Raw genomic sequence first — 22,820 nt, 5'->3', positions numbered from 1 at the left:
AGTAAGAAAATCTTGCCTTTCCTCTCTCTTTTTGGATCACATCTTTTAAAATTCAGCAGGACAGAAAATCCTGGGACCAAAGAAACGCTGCTGCCTGGCTCAGTAAGTTCTGCTCGGGTTTGGCTGAGTAATACAAAAACAAACAAATACTCCCATATTGTTTTTACCACTTTTAGTATCAATCAGCAAAATATTTGAAGTGTGTCAGAGCTTCAACAACACTTCCCATGTAAGATTAGAAGTGTGTTATCTCTGCATCTCCTGATGCAATTACAGAAGTGTTTTCAGGGGAGGAAAGTAAAGCTCATCATGCTCCCCACTTCTGTAAGCCAGTACACTTGTCTCTGTGGCCTCTGCTCCTCCTTCAAGAACTCTCTACTGTTTCTTCAGTTCTACAAGTATACTTACAGATCAGAGAAAGAGGATTTTCTTTTCTCCCACTTTTCCTAAGCAAACAATATTTTTCCCTTTTGATTGACCCATAAATTAACAGCTTTTTTTTTTTAATACTGCAGACTAATATAGACTGTGTTGTCCTATGAGCTGTGTGATTCCACTTCTGTTTAATACATTGCCCAGTTGTAAGGGGAATGATTTGGGGAAAGAACACTGTGCAGTATATAAGTACATTCTGTTACTGTGCCTCAAAAACCTGAGGTTGCATAGAATTTTTTATTTTGTAACTTATAAGAGCTTAACTTTGCAATTTTAGTATTATTTTTGAAAATTAAAGTATGTGAATTTTGATTTAATTTAAAGGCAAGGATGCTTGTAAGTTGTGTGTGATATCTTGGAGTACAACTGTATAAAAGGGAAAAAACATAGTTTCTCTGTGTGTGTGCACGTGTGTGCAAATGGCAGCCTTGATGAAGAGGTGGCACATGAAAAATTTTCATTTGTTGTAAATTGTCTTATGTTCTTAATGCTATGGAAAATACAAAATATTACTGGTGTGGATGGTTACAAAGTATCAAAACTATTAAATGTCAGAGGATAAAGGAGAAAACATGCATCCTTTCCCAGATAGGAGGTGGGACTTCATACTTTCAGGTGCCAGATTTTATTTTCAGTTGATGGTTTTTATGTGTTGAAGCAGGATATCGGAAATATCCTTCAGCTTATTTACTTGTTGTCTTCCTATTCACCAAAGTTTTCTAGAAGCATCTACTATACCCACTAGTTCTAAATGTTCTGTATTCAGCTACAACATTCTCAGTGACCTGAAGGTAATGATTGTTTCAACTTTAACCTTGATATTTGCAAGCAAGCCCTTTAAACGATCAATTTGTTTATGCAGTAAATCCAGACTTTGTTACTGTTTCTCAGAGACCTTTGCATCTCAAAGATCTGTCTCCTTACAGGGATTATCCTTAGTTTGGCAAGTATTAAATGTGGAACAGCCAGGGGTTTAGTCTCCCACCAACCTTTTCCAAAATGAAGCAAATTACTGATTGCTACATGAATAGGCATTTTTCTTTGATAATCTGCCTGTGATTTCTTTAAAACCTGCCTCAAGTTTATAGGTAAGTTACTCATTGGTTATTTGCAATGTGGTGGTGGGAGAGGGGGACTTATTCAAAAAGCAGGCATATTGCGGAGATAATAGACTGAGAGAGAGCTCCAGTAAAATCTGTTTATCTTTAAAACAATAATTATATGAAATTGTGTTCTCATTTTTCTATGTCAGTCTTTCTTGTTTTCAGTTTCCTTTATGTGTGTTTGCATGCGGGTGTAGGAAAGGTGGCATGGAGACTAGAATATTGTATGGGACACTGAGAAAATCCTCTGACAATGTCCCAAGCACAGGATTTTTCTGAAGTCTTCAGAATAAGAAGAAATGTTGGCTTATACAGGCATGTGAGTGGACACTGCAGCTACCTCCAACTACTCTTGTAACATGTAAAGCTTTTCTTGTAAAGCAAAGTACTCTCTGAGAATGTTATTTAAATAAACTTTGTACTCATTACTCTTTTTACTGCGGAGGTTTTATTTTCATATGAACTGTATCAATGCATATTAAGTGAAAGCTGCCAATGAAAGCATATGCATGTATAAACATGCACAAGTACAGAGAAGACAAAATGAAAGGAGTTCATTGCACGAATACTGGGTGGTTTACATTAATGTTTTGTTTCTGTGCTTCTAAAAAAAAGATAAAAAAAATATATTTTTTTTTCAGTAATGGAAAGGTTAGTATGTTTTGTCTTCAGAAATGGTTATGTAAGAGGTGTGCTCACTAAAGTAGCTAGTTAACCATTGACATGAGCCATAATGATTAAGCAGCTGTAATTTACTGGTAGCGTTTGAAAGTACAAAAGGGTATGTCATTTAATAGTTAAAAACAAAAACTACTTGATTTATATTTCACTAGCTGTTGAACTGTTATATAAATTCAGCTAAACAGTCTGGTGTATTTTAAATATTTACTGCAAATGTGGAGAAGTATGACGCAATTTGGACAAAACTGATTGTGCTGTTGAAAATGCTGTTGCCATGTTCAGAGTTCAGCTATCAAGTCTTTTCATTGCTTTCTTGTCAAATAAGGCCTACTTTATTGAAAGGTGAACTTCAGTGTTCACTTAATCTTTTAAAAATACTTGTGCTGGACTAAGAGGTTGCATTTGTAGAGGCGGGTGTGATTCAGCAGGTAGCGTCAAGTAACACTGGGCTGGCTACCCAGAGCCTGGTGCTTCCTGAAACTTCCCCAGCGATACTGGGATACTCTTGCTACACGTCCGCAGAGGAACGTCATGTTTCTGTGCCATGAGCAATGCCGTTACACTCAGCACACTGGAGGAGCAGTGCTGATCATAATCTCTGCCATTCCTTTCTTCCTTTTTCTGTTGATGGCTCCTTAGGGAGACAAATTTGGTAGTCCACTTTGGATTGCCAGAGAACAGTTGCTAGAATTCTCAGCTACCATTATAAAAATGATATACATCAAGGTGTTTTTTTTTTTTTACTCCTTTCCCTCAAAACAATTTACAGCGATGGTAATTTAACTTTGGTTTCACAAATAAATGCATAACTGATTTCTTGTTTCTCCACTGAAGTCTGACATCTTCCAGTTAAATCTGGGGAGAGTAAGATGTGTAATAAATGCTGGTGGCACCAGATTTGGACAGTGCTAGATAACTAACAGCAAACTGCAGAGTTAGTTCCAGGGTTTATGGAGATGTTTCATGCTGCCTCAAGAGAGAAATTGTACAAATATATTCACAGTTAAAGGTAGTGACAGAGAATAACAAAGAAGGTTAACCAGAAATGTTTGCTGTTGCTTCTTTTTCTTACTTTGTCAAAAGTAGTGCTTTGTAACAGCCTTTGCATCTCCAAAGTTATTTTGCAGCTCAAGTCTTCATGAGATTGGAAGCATTGGTCTGAATCCATGCAGATGGTTTAGCAATAAAATCTCTGTCAGATAGCGCACAATAATCTGTGGCATTTTCTTTTGATGTGTGACCATATGCTCCTAAAATGTTAGGCTAATGTTAGGCTAGGGAGTGTTTTATTTATTGTTGTCATTCGTGCAATTTCTGAGCCTTTTTTTTCTTCCAGAAATAACTATGGTCATGTATGTTGGAGTGATTTTAATTTTGTGTCTTCTGTCAGCCTTATGAGTATCAAATCTAGATATTTGTTCATATTTTGTCATGTCACAAGCCAGTAGGATTTATAAGAGAAACAAAGGTAGTTCTTGGAGACAGGACAACCGTTGAGGTTTAAAAGAAAGTGATATTTGAAACTGATTTTACTAAATAGTCTCAAATTATGGAATTCATGTAGTGACTATAATGGATGTCAATTACAGTTCAGTACTCTGTGTGGAAGGAGTTATTCTGATTCAGTTTTCCAATATAATGTTGTGTTCCAAAATAATTGATTATCACAATCACGGTTTCTTGGATGTTCTTGAGGTTGAGATACAGATGAAAATCCTTGCATTGCTGATAAATGTTCTAGTACAGTGCTGGCAATATACTACTGAGTACTTAATATATCAAATTGGATAGTTAATTTATCTGTTATTTCTAAATACACTGAGCTGTGTATAGTGATAGAGTAGCAATGTGGCATATCCGAGTAAAATCAATAGTGACATAGTGTTGTAACTGGGGTTACAAATCATGGATAAATTCCTATTCTTAGTCTCCTAGATATTATTTGCTACCTCGTGATACAAAACACATTTGTATTTCCTACTGCTTCTTTGCTCATTGTTTGAATGTTTAAATTAATGTAACTACCAGACACTGATTTAAAAGAGATGTTTTGTTGTTACTTCAATATTCCTCTGTAGTTCATTGTGCAACCTGATAACACTTTGTTTAAAGTGGATTTTGCCAAAAACAGATATTTAAGAGGCAGTTATTGCCAAGAAAATCCTCTTTATAGTCAAATTATTTTTCCATTTCTAGTTAAAGCTATCCTGTTTCAGATAACTTTTTTCTTCAGGGAGCCTGAATATAGTTTACAAATAGGAATTCATTACTGTGGGTAATATTGGTGGCTGGGGGATGGTTGGACCAGATGATCTTGGAGGTCTTTTCCAACCTTAAGGATTCTACGAAAAATGAGTAAAATGGTGCATAGAGCTGTAAGAAGGATATATAGAACATATTGCTTTGTTTTAATCACCAGAGTTTATGATTACAATACAATTTCAATTTCTTCTTGTACCTGAGGGGTTAACATTCACTTGGCTAAAATGAGTGATGCATAATGGTACATAGGCTGTACTAGTATAGAAGTTGGGTATAAATATTAAAAAAATGGGTAGTCTTAAAATCAGAGGAAAACTTAGAGAAGACTAGTGTATATATTTTAAATAACATCGATTGGCTGGTCAATGGTATGAAGGATGCAGATTGTGGGATAGAAAGCCTTATTATGCTATACAGATTTATTTTTTTGTTTTGTTTTGCTTTAACATCATGTAATGAACACATTGGAAAACACCATAGCAATGATATATATATATGAACCATTGGTTTTCCATGAAATAGCGGAAAGAGCACGTTGCTGAGTGCACTTGGAAAATAAATCTCTTAAAAACTGCGTGTAACTTGCAGGTTTTTGCAAGATTAACTCTTAAGTCTTCCATAGAGCAGATCATTCTGCCCTCAGTTACATCTGTGCAAATATAATTGAAGGCAGACTTTTGCCATCAGTCTAGGGAGAAAAGGCTTGATGGCAGGTATCTTGCTAGTCTAAATCCTTTTAAGTTTTTTATATAACCAAATACAAGTGACAGCTGTCTTTTGTCATTAGTATGTAAAGCAATAGTTCTTTGTATCACTCATAGATGTCATCTTTTGGGCAATTATGTAGAGAAAAGAAAAAAACCACTTTTTAACCAGAATAAATACCCAATTTTCATAGGATGAATCTGTCATTTACAAATTATCAGATACAAGGATTGATTTCTTAATATAAAGCATTTAGTGTCATAGAAGCCAGACTAGCTCTATATAAAACTTTAAATAACATCAAGGAAGGTTGGGTTTTCTGTTTGTTCACTTGTTTTTATCATAACCTAGTACTTTTTATTGAAAAATCAGTATTGGCATATCCCCATATAGCCAGTTATTGGCAAATTCAAGCTCCACGATAAACTGCAGTATACACGTGGCTCTTTGCGAAGCTCAGCGTTGAGTAGTAACCACAGTAACAGTCAAAGCTTCCCTGCAAGCCAGCGTGTATTCATTGAATGGTCAATACTGCATCAAGACGTGTCTGTACGTGTGCGGAGTATAACACAGCAGTGCAAAAAATTAGTTCCTTTTAGCAGTATGTCTTGGCAGCAGCAGCAACATTCTACAGCACATTTATTAGTTGAAATAACTACTTAATTTTCTTAAGAATCTGTACTGTTACTTAAAGTTGATTACACTGGTGGCAAGTTTGGAAGGCAGCTTTGAAAACATTTCACTGTGGGAAATAAATCTAACTTTAGGAATTACAGATATGTTGGATTGCATATGCTGAAGCACTCGTGATGAAGGTGTTAACTTCATTGACCTAAGTAGGTCAAAAACCATTAGTTTTACCTGCTTCTATAAAGATTATAGTATAAGGCAGTATTTTGTTCTCTGCAGTGTCGTAAGACCTATCAAATAAATCTAAGAGATGAGAACAGAGGACCAAATCAACATATCTAAACTTGTTAGATGAAGTGAGAAAAGACTGCTCTCACATAATATGTAATCATATTGATACTTATTTTTCTGTGAAATTTGGTGGGAAGTGCATAATGCATGCTATAGAAACATAATTTGTAAGCTTCAACAGCAAAGGAGAAAAAACAACAACCTATACATTGATCTCATCATATCTTTTCATCATATTGAAATATTTTTTGGACTTTTTTTCCTGTCCTGTCAATGATTCATGTTGCATAAAGCTTCTGGAGAAACAGAATATTGTATAATATTTCATTATCAGATTAGAGTTTGTGTATTCAATATTCTGTGTGTAACAGAATCGAATATAAATATATGTATTCTGAATTTGTAAGCACAGGACTTTTTTTTTTTTTCCCCCACCAGTGTAAAGAAGTTTAAGTGACAGCTCTACTTGACCAAAATGGTGGACACTGAAAACCAGCTCTATCCACTTACTCCCTTGGAGGAGGATGATATAGGTAGCCCTTTATCTGGAGAGTTTCTACAAGAGATGGAGAATATTCAAGACATTTCTCAGTCTCTAGGTGATGATAGCTCTGGAGCTTTAAGTTTAACAGAGTTCCAGTCACTGGGAAATGGTCCAGGATCTGACGGATCAGTCATAACAGGTAAGAGTGTTTTTGGTTACCAGGAAACTTGTTTTTCATTCCTATTATTATGTATTTATAAAAGCTTTTTTTTTTTTTCAATGTAATAATTGTTGTTTATGACTAAATGACACTAAAAATATATAAACTGATAATAGCTTCATCTTAATATATTTAAGGCTAAAATTACTTTATTAGATTGTAACGTAAACTTGCTGGTTTTTAAGTTATCATTAGTATCAATGTTTTCTTTTTCAAAATAACTTAAAATCACTATTTCTAGAAAAGAAGTTACATATTTTAGTCATATAGGATGTAATGATATTGCACTAAAACAAATACCATTTCTTTAGTTTCTTTAAATCACAAGTATTTGAAATGTACTATGAAATATCAGTCAAAAATATATTTATAATCAAGCTCCTGCAAGTGCACCCAGAATTCCAGTATATTTTAATGTACTGGTGTTTTTAACTTGCTGTTTTCTCTCCCTTCTCAAGAGTAGCATTATTCAACTAACGGTTTCTCCCCTGATAAAATTAATCTGAGAGTGCTATATAGTACATAGTCATTAGTCAAAAGATCTTTCATTGTGTGAGATTTGTTTTGAGGGTTCAAAATGGAAATTGTTGAAATGTTGTGGGGCACTGCAATAACATCAATAAGATATTCTTTCTGAAATTGTGGTTTTACAAACCTTTTAGCAGTACAACCATTTTAAGATTAAGTTTATGATTAACCTTCTAGTTGTTTTGCATTCTGTTTTGTTTTTGCTTTTGTGTGTTTTTATTTTTTTACTGTAAATTAATTCTTAGGCTGAGATCAGTAGATCACTATTTTACTTTACAAAAATTGCACCAATAAAACTGAGGTGCACCGCTGTGCTACAAGTGGTTGAAATGAATAGTGTAAATTTTGGAAGAAAGGAGAGCTGTCCCTTGGCACTCTTGCCTAAAGAAATGCTTGTTAGAATATGGTTTGGGTCCCTTTTGGTTGCAGACTTTCACAGCTAGAGATATGCCTCATACAGGAAAAGTTTATATGTACTGGCTTTATAATACAGTTCTTCTGTGATCTGATTTTTTTTTAATTATTTGTGTGTGTATATGTGTACAAGTCCTATGATAATTTGGATCAGTTTCTAGTATCAGCTTCTTATTTTCAGTATTCAGTGTTCATTGCAAAAACTCCTAGTTTTGCTGTTACAGAAGATGGAAAATGAAAATGTTTAAGGCTCAAATTCCATAAGACAAGTAAAAAGAAATGAAAATCATACTTTAAAAAATCCTGGGTTTTAGGCTGTTGTTGATGACTGCCTGTGGGCTTGGCAGTCTTGGCAATGAAGACTCGGAATTCTATGCCAAGTTTTTTTTTCCAATGTAATACTTGCTGACCTACATTCGTAAGTGTTTCTTAATCTTTCTGTTAAAATAACACACCCATTAATTTGCTGAAGTCTTGTGGTGCAAGCTGCAAGATGGAAGATAAAAGAAATTCTGGCCTCAGAAAATATTTTCTTCAAACAAGGTGGAAATATTAATTGAAATAATTGAAGTTGGAAGGTGTTGGTTCTGTAACGTGTTATCTAGTAGTAAAATTGAGAGTTTGTTTAATTCATTGTGTAGCAATCCAGAAATTATTTTCCCATTATACTCAAAAGGTAAAATATTTAAGCAAGACTTATTGCCTGGTTATCTTAGAAGTAGACACTCTTCTTACCTTCCTTTTAATATTTGTTTAGCCTTTTTACTGATGTGAAGGAGTATATTTTCACTTTGATAAAATCTTTTCTTTAGAAAAATGATGTGTTTAACTGCCTTTTAGTTCTCAGTTTAGATGATCATTTAAAACTATGATAGCTTTTCAGTCAGTGGAACTTTTAAGTGTGTCTTCAAGTGCTGGACTAATTCAGCTTGAGCTACAAATACATCTCTTGTCATGCTGTAGTAATAGATCTCATTCTGAATGCTGGCAGAAGAGATGGTAACAGCGAGATGAGCTCTTAATAACCTTTCTGGAAAGAGTGAGTGACAGGTTCAATGGATATTGTGATACAGACTTGAAGCCATGGGGGAGGTCTCTGTTGTTGATGTAGATTTTCTTTTTTCTTTTTCATTTTTTTTACTATTTGTCTTGAGTAGTAGATACATGTTGAATATTGTTTCTTGGTTTCAAATTAGTTATTCCTGAAGACAGTTACATGTGTATTTTTATATTTATGAAATTTTCCTTGGTTTAAATGAAAAATTCTTTGAATACTTAGTTACTTATTTTAAGTTTTGGGATTAAACAATTTCATATTCACTTCAAACTGAGAACAAATTGAAAAATCCAAAGTAAAAAATTAGATGTGGGAAAATCCAAAAAACCTTGATTTTCTCTTTCTTTCTTAGTAAGGCTTTTTGTCTGTCGACATTGTATCTCATCCAAATTAGCAGGATATGCCTTGTATTTTGTATATGTTTGTATGTTAATATAAATATGAATTATTTTCAAACACTTAATGCCAAATTCACTTAATGGCTATGATTATTCACTGCTGACTCACGATTATTTTTTAAAATAAGCTTTTTTTTGTTGTTGTGGGTTTAGTATAGTATTTATGAAGTGTTCCTTTTTCTTTTAGACACCCTTTCACCAGCATCCAGTCCTTCATCCATTAATTTTGCCACAGCTCCAGGTAGCATAGATGAATCACCCAGTGGAGCATTAAACATTGAATGTAGAATTTGTGGGGATAAAGCCTCAGGCTACCATTACGGAGTACATGCTTGTGAAGGTTGTAAGGTACAGTCGTAATTTTCTTTTTAAGAGCCTAAATCATGTTGCTTTATTTGCAGGGTTATATGGAGATAAGCATTTGTTTCATAAATGTTTAATATGATTCTAGCCATTAAAATTATTTCAATGATAAACATATCTGTGATCTTTTTTGAGAAATAATTTGTTCAGATACCATAACTGGCTACCGTAACTCAATACCAGACCTTCATCAAGCAGAGGCAATGCACAATGACAATTTTAATGCTACTTTTGTGGAACTAGTTAGTTAAACACTAAAACAACTTAAAACACTAAACTGTGACCAAAAATCAAAGCCTACTTGCTCCACTAGTGTTTTATTTGTGTTGGGAGTATAGCTGTGAGAAGCATGCGAGCCTGCTACATTTCCATTGTAACACTAACAAATCCCAAATATTTCATCTCCACCCCATTCTGCTTAAATCACTTAGTATTGTACCTCTTGTAGTTTTGGAGCCAGTGCATATCTGCGGGGCAAAGTAATGTTATCATTAATGTATAATTTGGGGAATGATATGGCCCAGGAATTAAAAGATTCTTTTATTTTACTTCTAATGTGTTAGGTTTTTTTTCTTTTTCTTTTTTTTTTTTTTAGAATTATGTCTGATAAGAGAATTAATTTTATACATGTATATTTTTCTCTCACGCTCCATGTCAGAAGGTGATAATTCAAATATAAATCTTATAAATTAATCCTAAAAACTCTACTTGCCTTTGAAGAGATGGAGAGCCAGTTCATAATCAGATGTGGCCAGAAAGCCCCAGAGCCTAAATGACATTTGTTACTATGTCATGTGAAGCAAAATGTTGCAATGACTTTAAAAAGCTTTGCTAACCCTTTAATTACTTCTTAGCATGAGACTAGTATTACATTGCAGTATCAAGACATCATGGTGAGATCTGCTGAGGTATAGCCTTTTCTGTAATGCCCATTTTTGTGTCCTTGGCACTTTCTACACACTGTGCTGCATTGTAATACCCCTCACGTTTGCTGAATAGAGAAGAGATGTGTTAAATCTCTGCATTTGTGTAACTTACACATATGAAAGATTAAGGTTGTTTCTGTCGGAGGACACAGAAAATGTATGCAAAACCAGGATGTGACTGTTTTACTTAATCCTTAAAAGCAATTTACTCTGGTACTCTGGGGTCTTAGTTCTCTTCCAAGAATAAGAGCTGAAAGCTACTTCCTGCTTTCTTGTTTTCCGTTCTGTATATGCCGTCATACACACCACTTCACCACGTAGAGTGGGAGATTCTTACCTTCGGACAGATTATGCTTTGCATATTGCTTTCCTACTGATATCACTAAACAATTAAAAAATCACATGTACGATAAAGTTTAGTAGCCACAACTCTTTAACATTACATATTGTCTTCTCAAACTTCTTATAGGGTTTTTTCAGGAGAACAATTCGATTAAAACTCATCTACGATAAATGTGATCGCAACTGCAAAATTCAGAAAAAAAATCGTAATAAGTGCCAATACTGTCGTTTTCAAAAGTGCCTTTCAGTTGGAATGTCACATAATGGTAGGTAAGAGTGCCATTAATAATTTGCTTGTTCCTACCCAGGGTCTGCTTCTGGAAGCAGACACTTGGATAACTTTTATGCTTATTTGTATGAGTTGAACCTCAGATTTTTACGGTATAGATTGGAGGGGGTGGGGGGACAACACCAATTTCCCTAATGTCTAGTAGAAGTAATTGATAAACAGCTGCTAAATCTACTCCTGTGAATTTTACACAATTGTGTTGAATGTTCATTTGTCCATATTATTGTTAATTTAGTTGGTTTTTTTTTTCACCCAGAACTTTGACACCATTGGTGCCATTGAAGCAAGTTCCAATACTGGAAGAGTTCTGGCTGGGGGAGTTTTAGAGGAGCAGGAGAACTACCTCATTGTGGGAGGGCATGACACAGGAAAGAAATCTGTAGGAAACCAGACTTAATTATTTTGCAGATGACAGTGCAACAGCTCTTGGGCAGATGGTTCAGGGAGTGTTGGGGGGAGGGCTGACTGTGTGCTGACTGTGGGGCAGGAGTTAGAAGTATGTTGCTTGTTAAATGGAATGGTAAAAATTCAGAACGTTTAGATATACAGTTTAAGAATTATATTATTGTTTGTGTTAATGGCTTAACTCTGGCTTACATGCCAATATTACCCCCACAAGGCAGTTTTATGCACAGTATGTAGCTTGCTAAGCAACTTTGGTAAAGAGGGGAGAAGAAAGAAGATAAAGCTGGGAGAGGCCAACCCACGAGAAAGCATATTGTAGTTGGATGACAGCAGTTTGCTTTCCCTACGTAAGTCTTATGGTGTCAAGGCTGAACTTGGGAGCAGGTGCAATTTGGGAGTAGGTTGCTGGGCTACATGAAAAGCTGTGGGCTGGGAGATGAACTTCCTGAGGAAACATTGCAGTCAAGATAGTTGGGGTGGGGACCTGGTTGGGAAAGCCGCCTATGGCAGCATACTCTAGAGTCCTAGCAAGAGACATTGGGAAAGTTGACTTTCTGGTTCTGGGGGAAGCCTGGTTGTGTGCACAGCCTTGACTGAGATTAAAGTGCATTTGGAGAGTCACATTCAGGACTGGTAATAACCTTACTGAAGTAACAGACTTGGGAAGAGTGTGCCAGCTAACAAAGTAACATCTCAGGGGCAGGAACTGAGTAGGGAGCTGTGTTGGATGGCAGGGATTAGTGTTCAGTTGAAGCTGTTTCATGCTATTAAAGCACTGTGGGCACCTGTGCTCTAGCTGAAGGAAGCAGCAGTTTCACTGGAGAAAACATATAGGAGGCTGAAGGGAATGAGAAGACTGCTAACTTGCAGACAGTGCTTCTCAGGAAAAGAACCTTAACTAGATTTACACCTATGACCTCTATCCTCTAAGTTTCGGTTTAGGGAAGATATTCTTCCACTCTTCTGATAGACCCATGGCCAGATTCAGAGCAGGCCATCCACAGAAGGACTTGCATTAAAGTCCAAAACTGCATTGCAGATCATGCCTCAAATCACCTTCTTGTGTCATAAGATTCCTCAGGCATGTTGAAGCACTAATTCTGCACAGGCTTGGAATTGCTCAGTCAAAGCAGTGAGGTTCTGTCCTCCCAGTGGTTAGCTGCTGAAATAGGCAAGAGTAACTAGCTTTATTAGCATTCTCAAAACCTTGCTTACTATCAGAGGGTAGGCCCCTCTATAAAATGGAGTTATTTTAGTTTTAAGATGAAACTGAAGAAGCATGTGGACATGCCTATTTTAGTGCTAAATGGCAAGAGCACTGGCCCAAGAAATGGGAGGACCACCATGTCCAGTGGGGTTTCAAACTCACATCTCCTGCCTTTCAAAAGGATGTACTAATGACTGGATTGCATATTCAAACTCTGTTCTCCTCCTGTCCAGTTTTGAAGAGTTAATCTATTGATTCTGGGTCTGGGAGGAGATTTTGTTGACTATAACCTTTGTGCATAAATGAGAGTTTCTGGTCTGTTTTGTTCTCTCCAGTCAGTACAGGTACATTGAACTGAACATCCAGTGCCTAAAGAACTGAATGCCGTAGCCATTTCAAAATCAGCACTGAAATTTGGGCCTACCTCCCTGCACTGCTCCCTGCAGAGTTCCCCCAGGCATCTTTTGACGGAGCACTGGAACAGGCTGCCCAGGGACGTTGTGGAGTCTCCTTCTCTGGAGATATTCAAGGCCCGTCTGGACACCTACCTGGGCAGCCTGCTGTAAGGAACCTGCTTTGGCAGGGGGGTTGGACTTGATGATCTTTCGAGGTCCCTTCCAACCCCTGCAATTCTGTGATTCTGTGATCTCTCCAGTCAGTGTGTGTGCCCTCTGCTAAGCTCCTGACACAACTTTCCTCACTTAGCTTTTTAGAATTCCCATGGTGGACTTTGAGTTTCATGTTGGGCATTGCAGAACACAGAGAGGAGAGAAAAAGATACAACTACTTAGTGTAGAAGGAAAAAGGTATGCATTCTACATCATTGCAGATACCAGATCTTGTTTTGAAATGTCTGATTACTTTCAGTGTAGTACACTAACCTGACGAGTCAGGTTTCATTAGTTGGGTCTCAGTCACTGTCTGTGTTGGAAAGGATAAGACTACTTCACTCATGAATTTATCATAGTAAGTCTGCTACTTCTACCTCAGTTTTTCTAGATGGAAAATCTTACTGCTCTATTCAGCAATGGAAAAAGGTGTAGGTTTTTGTATAACATGTTTGTTTTACAATTATGTCTTCCTATCAGCAATACGTTTTGGACGAATGCCAAGGTCTGAGAAGGCCAAGTTGAAGGCAGAAATTCTAACAGGTGAAAGTTATATTGAAGATTCAGAAATGGCAGATCTTAAATCACTTGCTAAAAGAATTCATGATGCTTACCTGAAAAACTTCAATATGAACAAGGTTAAAGCCAGAGTCATCCTTGCAGGCAAAACTAATAACAATCCAGTAAGTACTTTTGCTGTAACTTTAAAGTAAAGCTGGAAAACACGTAAGGTGGTACAATGATTTGTTAAACTTGTAAGCAAATCTTTCAGAAAATAAATAACATGCTAATATGGAAATGAAATATACAAAAAAGAATACCTGTAGTAAATGTAATTGCTTTTAGCCACTATAAGAACAAGAAAAAGTTTTAGGAACCTTAAATTATAGTAGAGAGATAAGGGAAATAAAATTAGTTCTTAATCAAGAAACAGAATGTGAATACCTCTTGCTATGGGTGGGGGAAAATGGTTCAGATTTAATTTCCTAGTGTGAAAGTCGGGGAAAAAAATAATTCAAATACTTTTCAGCCACAGATACCAGGATAAATACTGTTATCTTCTAGGGCGTACAGAAGCTCTGAATGACTCTTGTTCTAATCACAGCAGTATAAATGGTAGGAGAGGAAAGAGAACTTGAGTTTGTAATTCTTTGTTAACAGTTCTTCCCACTTCCTCATGCAGCCTTCCTGGTCTTAAATGTATGGTTATTTTGAAAAGGAGAAGCAAACAAGTTTCTGATGACATGTATGCTATACTGTTTATTTTTCTTACAGGATAATTTATCCAAGATTTTATAACAAATTGTTATATGTTCTCATATAACAAACTGTTATGTTACATGTTCTCTATGAATTTTTACTTATAGTACTTTGGTCATTACTAATTAATATGTATTGTGCAATATTTACTCACCAGTTGCACAACATCTTTGAGATTTAACTGTGAGCCATACTGTTTTGACAATGTGCATAACTCTCCTAGAAATGATTGAATACGGCAAGGAAATCAACATTGGACAATGAAGAACTTGGTCTAGGTTCTGCTATCAACTGCTTTTTGTTCTGTAGCACACAAGATTGTAAGGACTGACTTGTTTCACTTTAGCTACAATTTCTTTAATTCTATTGTGATTTATCATATAGAGAAGATAAAATCAGTGGTAAAATAGGAGTCTTACTTTCAGGATGAATCTGGGGGGAAGATATTTTAAGTATAACATAATAAAAATTGTGTAAATATGGGAATAAGCATTAAGAAAATTGTAAGCAACCTGTCTTCGAAGTTATAGAATTTGGCCTATTATAGTCTAGTCTAGACAAGCATACAAGCTTCTGTATTAAAAGAGAAACATATGAATAATGCCAGTCTTTTTCTCTGGGTTGATGAGGTGCTTAAAAATTAAGAACAACCCATAAGCCATAAACCTTTTTGGGGGTACAAGCTGACATAAGCCTACAGTAAATACCATGCTTTAACACCTTACCAAGTAGCCACCTCTCCACATAGCCCTTTTCAAGCTTGCTACCATGTCAGAATCATAAATTGCAATATTTAATATACATGCAGAGATCCTAGATCTCTACATCTTAATTTTTGTGTTTGTATTTATGGGATGAAGTTGATGTAATGGCTCTCAGATTATAGTCATCTGATTAACCAGGTAATAGTGGCTCGCATGTATCCTATTGAATTTACAAGTGAAAATTGATGAGGAATCGGAGCTAATATATTGCAAACAGGCTGTTCCTTTATTCTTCAATATTCAGGAAAAAGGAGAGAGTTTTTCAGCTATTTCATCATCTCTTCTGGGGAAAAAAAAAATCCCTAAACAAAAACAAATTTTGAGGGGGTTGTTGGTAATTAATAATCCACCTGTTTCTGAACTATGCATTAACATTTCATTTCAGAGAATCCTAATTCTTGGCATCACTATAACTCATCTCAGAACAAACTAGCATTTTTCATGATGACGAGATGTCCTTTTTAAATTTGGATCCCAAGACCTTGACATTACCTGTTTTCTGCGTATTGAAATGATGATAAATTCCAAAAGAATTTACATGACAGATTACATCTAACAAAGTTCAAAAAGTGGTGTTTGATTGTTCTGCTGCTTTTCTCTCATATCCACCTGCACATAAAAAGTTCTGTACTAAGTACAGAAATGTGATGGAATTGTTCTAAGCACTTGAAAAAGTGTACAACATTCAAAGTGGTTCAGTGGATTGTAGGGAAAATTTAATGTTTTACAGTTTTCTAAGTAAAATAAGTGAATTCTATTTATAAAGGAATACAAAAAATTGTCCATGATGTTTAATCTGAGATAAGCAAAACAGCATAGGGATGGTACTTCGCTTAGCATTTAAGGAAATAACATTTATGTTCAAGGCCAGTTGCCATGACTTTGATAGACTGGGAAGCATTGTTGGTTTGTTTGGTTGGTTGGTTTTGTTTTGTTTGTTTGCTTCTTTGTTTTTCTTTCATAAATAGTCCTTTGTTTTGTTTTGATTACTGCTCTTCAGATATATATCAAAATATTTTTGAGTTCTGGTTGATTCTTAAGAAAGTGGGAATGCTTCTTTATGTGATGCTTTTAAGAGACCAGCTCATCATATTGTAATGCACATACCTTTTTAAATAGAGGGGTTTTTATTTATGGAAAAAATGGTGATCGAGACTGAAATTTAGTGTTGTCTGACATTCTAGTGGGATCTGGGTTTAGAGATGACTTAGCACTAACAGTAGCTAGAAAGGTGAGCTGAATTTATGTGGAAGAACAGCTGAGACCTAGTCTATGAAAATCTGATAATGAACGCAAGAGTAATAGATGAGTCATGTTCTTGTGTAAACATGCTGTCCTATATTTGAATGATTGTCTGTATTCCCCTTAGGATACTTCAGGAAAGCATCACGATGTGCATCAAGTGTAGTTAGTTTAGGAATTTATAGGAAAGTAGGAAGAATAACCTGGACTACTGGAGAAGGTAATGCACGTCTTTTGAGAACCTTCTGGGTCTTACTCTGAGATGGATATATATATATACTACACACAGTACTTCTGGATATTCACTGCAAATACGTCATGCATATTTACATTTTGTTTTTTGCTGAGTCATTTGCAGGGCAGACTTGATCTAAGACATTGCATTTTGTAGTTCAGTAATATGTGGTTTCTCTTTATGCAGAAATATGAAAGAACTCAAAGTTTATTGATAGATGAAAACTGATTAGTATGAAACTTATAAGGTTCATCAAAATTCAGTTGTTTAGGAAACCAATGATTAATAGCTTTGATTTTGTCAATGAATTAATACTGTTTTCTCTGTAGCCATTTGTTATACACGATATGGATACCTTGTGCATGGCAGAGAAGACCCTTGTGGCAAAACTGGTAGCCAATGGAATTCAGAATAAGGAAGCAGAAGTTCGAATCTTCCACTGCTGCCAGTGTACTTCTGTAGAGACTGTCACAGAACTTACTGAATTTGCCAAATCTATCCCTGGCTTCTCCAATCTTGACTTGAATGATCAAGTGACGCTGTTGAAATACGGAGTTTATGAAGCCATCTTTGCTATGTTAGCATCTGTAATGAACAAGGATGGGATGCTGGTAGCCTATGGAAATGGTTTTATAACACGGGAGTTCCTGAAAAGTCTGAGAAAGCCGTTCTGTGATATAATGGAGCCAAAATTTGATTTTGCAATGAAATTCAATGCACTGGAATTGGATGATAGCGATATATCCCTTTTTGTCGCTGCCATCATTTGCTGTGGAGGTAAGCACTACGTATTTGTTCTTCAAGGCAGCAAATTTTCAAGTTAGAGAGGGGTCTAATTACTCTGCATTTTTAAAAATGGAACGTGAAGTCCGATGGCGTGTTTTTGTTTGGGGCTTGGCAGATTTTTTATGAGTTTAGGACTGGGTAGAAAACAGTATTTTTACCTACAAAGTGGGCAGAAAAACAGTTTGTAAAGAGATTGGAGGCAGATGCAGGTTATAGCTTTGCTCATCTTTGACTCTTGCTGATTGTTCATTTCCAGGGTGGAGGGTGTTTTGTTTTATGTTTCTTTTCCTTGCTTTTGTAGCATGGGTTGTATTTAGTACTATGAACTCTCTCCTCAAGTAAGTGTGGGCATTGAAAACAATCTGTCCTGAGGGGTAACGAAAGACTACTTTTCTATTACTGTAATAAAGATTTACTTTGAGCCTGTTTCAAACCTGTTGAAATTAATGAGAATATTTTCATTGCCCTTAGTGTATAATGTAAATTTACACTGTAGCCTACAACATAGAATCTTTGAAGTAGCATACAATAAAGAATATTTTTAAAATTATGACATGTATTTTTCTGTTTGTTTTGAGAATAGATCGTCCTGGTCTTGTAAATGTAGGACACATTGAAAAAATGCAAGAGAGCATTGTGCACGTACTGAAACTTCATTTGCAAACCAACCATCCTGATGATACCTTCCTCTTCCCAAAACTTCTTCAAAAAATGGCTGACCTCCGACAACTTGTCACGGAACATGCTCAACTTGTTCAGATAATCAAGAAGACTGAATCTGATGCACATTTACATCCTTTACTACAGGAAATCTACAGGGATATGTATTAAGGATTTTTAGTATTTTGTCCACAATATTTAAAGACAACAGCAATATTAATAATAGATGGGAGCAAAACTACTCAGTTATCGGCTGATCACTCAGTTCAGAGCATGAACAGTTTAAAAGCTAGGTAACTGGAGTGCTACACTTTTGGTTTGGGTTCTTTTCTCTTTTAAAAGAGTTCTGCAGAAAAACACTGATTATAATGCTCATGAAGTGTCTTGCAGCGGTTCTTTTATTTGGAAATCTGAAGATTGGTAAGGAATTCGTATTTGTATAATAAATCAGAATGCTAAGTAACAGAAATGAAAAAAAAAATACATATTTCCTCTTGGCTTAGTCATTTAGAGTTAAAATAACAAATTCAGCAAATTCTTTCCAGCTATATATACATGAAGATTACACATTCTTGGCTAACAGTAATTACTGAGAACCAACTAATGATTTTTCTTAAAGGCAGTCAGTCTAGGTGTATCAAATGGTTTGATATTATTGCATATACACTTCTAAAAAATTTGAAAGACTTTGATGTGCCACTGCTTGAATTTCATGAAGTGCAGTACAGCTTCATATAGTATGACATTGGTGTACCTTGGGATTAGCATGTTGAAAAGAAGTACTTTTGAGAAATTAAATAAAATCCTAAGTGGTATCTAAAGTACAACAGATATGCTCCATTCAGATGTTTCTTGAAGAGTAAATGTGATAAGCAAAGGAACCCTTGTCTGGAAAGGGTTTTAAGGAAATACAAAAATGTCCTTGGGGAAAAATATGTCATACTATATGTATTTTGGAGAACTTGTAGTAGCTCAAGCTGCAGTTTTGGCTTAAAGTTACAATTTTTAATTAATCTGAGTTTTGGAGAGACTGAAAAATCTGATCCTAGTACAGAAATAAATAATTTCAACTGCACGGTATTCCAGTGCAGTGATAGCTTTTCAGTGATCATTTCTGAAGAAAAGATTATATAAGAAAAGCACTTTCTTTCTTGTCCTGTATTTTGGCAGTATAGAATCTTTGGAACTTGTTTACTTTTCTGATGAGTACACTATTATATTTTTTCTTTTTTCAATTATCCTCTCAGATATATTCCTATTCTTCCATAGGCCTTGTCCATACAGGTAATAGCTAGATTATTTCACCAAGTTTTGTCCTTGTCCTTACAACCATAGTGGATGAGGTGACGGTATTACCAAGAGTGGAGTTTGTTAATTGTGTAATATTAAAGAGAGTACAGTCGAGAGTACCTGAGGGCATATGGTGGTTTTACAAGAGTACTTATCCTTGATGCAAAATAAGCCAAAAGGAAACTGCTTGACTTCGGTATTTACAGGGTCCTTTATCAGAGATTAATGCACAAAATGTGAAAGCAAATACTAGTTGCATGCAAAGCACTGTACTATTTCTTTTTCTTGACATTTTTTAATTTCCTTTTTATTGGTAATTTCCTGGTATTTCTACATAAATTCCTACATAATACTGGTAATTTCCTTTTATTATTCCGTTATTTTACTATCAGTTTCATAACACAAAATAATCAGAAGCCAATCTTAGTATTTTCACAATAGTTAAGCTTTCAGTTGCACAGGAGAACACATTGTGCTTGTTTTATTGTAGCATGTTCGAAGACTTCAGAATCTTAAACCTTTACTGAAAAAAATAAGTTAGTTGGATAAAGTGAGAGCATCATAAAATGAGGCTTATTTTTGTCACAACATCTGTTTTTTAAAGGCCCACTGGCATGGCTAAACACTGACTGGTCAAATTACAGATTTGAAAATAATTTGTTCTTTATCTAGGTGATGGCCATTAGCACAGGTCTTAGTGTGAAATACTAAAGTATTGGCCTTACATTTGGTGACCATCTAAGGCAGGATAGGTGCAATAGATGCATATGCACAAAACTCCCTCACCTTCTCTGTCAACTACCTTCTGCTCTCCCCAGCTGGGAGAGCATAAGCGTTATGTTACAACTACTTCTAACACTTAATTAAGAGAAGTTTGTTTGTCTTACCAGGAAACAGTGGATGAGAAATGTGTTGTTGTCTGTGTCTTGCAGCAATATACAGTATGCCCTCAGAAACAACAAGAGGATTTTAGCAATGATGCTGCTTGATTCTTCAATTCAGCCTTGCCTTACTATGGGCTGTGGGCTTTAGGCAATGGATATGCTCTACTGCTTACTCCAATAAAAAAAAAAGTGTCAAAATGTCATGATGGCATACTAAGGATCTGTACATGTGGCATGGCATCCATCTATAGGAAGTGTGTAGTGCAGTGCTTAGCACACTCAGCGCAGCTGATGGCAGTCTAAATTCTAACTTTGGAGACTCTAATAGCAAACTGTCTTAAGCTGAGTCTTAAATACAAGCTGCATTTTTTTCCCCAAAGCTCAGATGTGGGCAAAACGCAAATTTGAAAGTGCTGTTCCATTGTTTGCATGTACTGAAGTTTCTCATTAAAAACAAACAAACAAACAGACACAATCACTGCAGACAAAATGTATTTTCTCTGTTCTTGTTTTCAAAATTGGCTAAAACGCTTTACTGAAACTTTTCAAAAACATGGAAAATTTAATAATGAATACTTAACTTTGGCAAAATTATGAAGAATTGAAAACAGCATTGTTCAGTGGAAAGCATAATGCAGCTGCTCTGTAAAAGGATCCCACTATACGCTTTAGGAAAGTGAGTAATTTGCGTTTTTCCTATTCTGGATGCATTTTCTTTTTTTTATTATTTAAAAAAGCATGCATATTTTTAATAATTCCTTGGACAACGGCATTTGATTTCTGTTTTAAATTAAGTCATGGACCTTTAAACATGGAAAGAACACATTGTGAATTACAGAAATATGAATGAAATGTTAACGTAGCCTAAAATTCTGGATAAATTCCGCTGTCTGCAGGGTTGCAGTGTGCACATATCCACAGTATCTTCGAAGAATGACACAGAGCAGACAATTCACTTCCTGAGTGTTAATGTACAAAAGAAGTTCTTAATTGCAGCATTACACATCTAATAAAGCATACTAACAGAGTACACATCGGCTACTTCTGTAGATGACTGCAGTAGGCATTTGCCAACCAGATGTCAACAAATGACTCCATTTGTGTTCATTTTCTGGAATTTTGGAGTCTGCCAAGTTTTAGATGTATTACTGAGGAGCCTTCAGCATCTCCACCTTTTAGAGATCGTCTAATATTTTAATCTATGGAGGGAAATAAAGTGATCAGATTTTAGAATAAAGATTTGTTAAAGGCTTACTGGCTTATTATGTATAGTTTTGATCTGATTCATACCTACACTAAGTTATTTTAATATCATAGCACTGAAGAGCCCTCGTTAGGCACCAGGTACCCACAAACAGCTTAGAACAAGAGACCACAAGTGGAGAGAGAAAAATCCTAGGGAGCAATGGTACAACTTAACGTTTTCAGCAAACCTACAGCCTATTCAATTTTTAGGGTTGTTTGGTTTTTTGCTTTATTGGGATCCAAGAGGTACTTTGATAGAGGGGAAAACAAACAAACAAACAAAACAATTTGTGTCAAACATTAGGGAAATCTAATATTCATTTTTACCTCTCTAATATTTTGTTTAAAGGTGTACTGTTTTCTGTGCACAGCTGTCCTTAAAAAAAAAAAAAGTTACATTGTACCTGTTAAATTTCAGATGTCCGCTTTCATTTTAAAAAACTAATTGTCTGGCAATAGACAGGAATGCTTTCCACTTACAGAAATTGAATCTTTCTTGGCATTTAAAGAATTTTTCTTTTTTTTTTTTTTTTTTTTTAAATTTAATTGCCATTTCCATGTGCCTTTGTGCTTTGGTTCTAGCCAGCTGCTAGAAAGCTGAAGTGTTGCCAAAGAGCATATTTTAGCTTTATTTCTGGCCTGCACAGATTTAGGAAATACCAGCAGTTGCACTAAGTCCGTTCTCATGAGAGAGCTAGCACAAGTTTGCAAATCAAAGAGCTTATAATAAGCATCTAAACATTTGTTTGTTTATTCAAACTGCTAAAGCTTTGGAGATTTCCTCATCACGAGAGCTGGGTCACATAATATTAAATTTGAATTTCCTCCTTATTTCTAATGGAAAGCCTGGACAAGTTAGCATCTATGACAGAGAAACTGGAGGTTACACCATAGCTGCCTCTGCTCTGTCTGAAGAGGAACAATTTCAGCTCTGTCTCTCCTTAAAAGCAACCATGTTACTTAGTTGAAAATCTGCAACTGCATTTAACAAATGCATTTGCAGCTGTTTGGATATTACTTAAGCATAAGTTCTTATAAATAATGGTCCTTCCCTGAAAACCCTAATCCTTTAGTAAGTGTTGATATGTAAGGTGTAGTATGGTATC

At 35.6% G+C, this 22,820-nt stretch overlaps 1 protein-coding gene across 6 annotated transcripts in view; it reads left to right on the top strand.

Annotated features, from left to right (window-relative positions):
- PPARA (peroxisome proliferator activated receptor alpha) overlaps nt 1–18,780 on the top strand; it is a 70,657-nt gene extending 51,877 nt beyond the window's left edge. For 4 of the 6 annotated variants that reach the window (XM_066990319.1, XM_066990318.1, XM_066990320.1 and 1 more), the window contains 6 exons: nt 6,546–6,790; nt 9,396–9,556; nt 10,967–11,105; nt 13,829–14,031; nt 17,179–17,626; nt 18,219–18,780. In XM_066990319.1, coding sequence (XP_066846420.1) covers nt 6,583–6,790; nt 9,396–9,556; nt 10,967–11,105; nt 13,829–14,031; nt 17,179–17,626; nt 18,219–18,466 — 1,407 coding nt within the window. In that variant the 5' untranslated portion in view covers nt 6,546–6,582 and the 3' untranslated portion in view covers nt 18,467–18,780. Of the gene's footprint in view, nt 1–1,361; nt 1,524–1,578; nt 1,858–6,545; nt 6,791–9,395; nt 9,557–10,966; nt 11,106–13,828; nt 14,032–17,178; nt 17,627–18,218 lie in introns of those variants that run through there. The other 2 variants (XM_013184640.3, XM_048046895.2) reach the window with 2 other exon arrangements.
- Nucleotides 18,781–22,820: the final 4,040 nt, after the last annotated feature.

This window comes from Anser cygnoides, chromosome 1 (assembly GCF_040182565.1).
Source record: "Anser cygnoides isolate HZ-2024a breed goose chromosome 1, Taihu_goose_T2T_genome, whole genome shotgun sequence".
Taxonomy (NCBI): Eukaryota; Metazoa; Chordata; class Aves; order Anseriformes; family Anatidae; genus Anser; species Anser cygnoides.
This window is presented reverse-complemented; position numbering and strand designations above follow the sequence as displayed.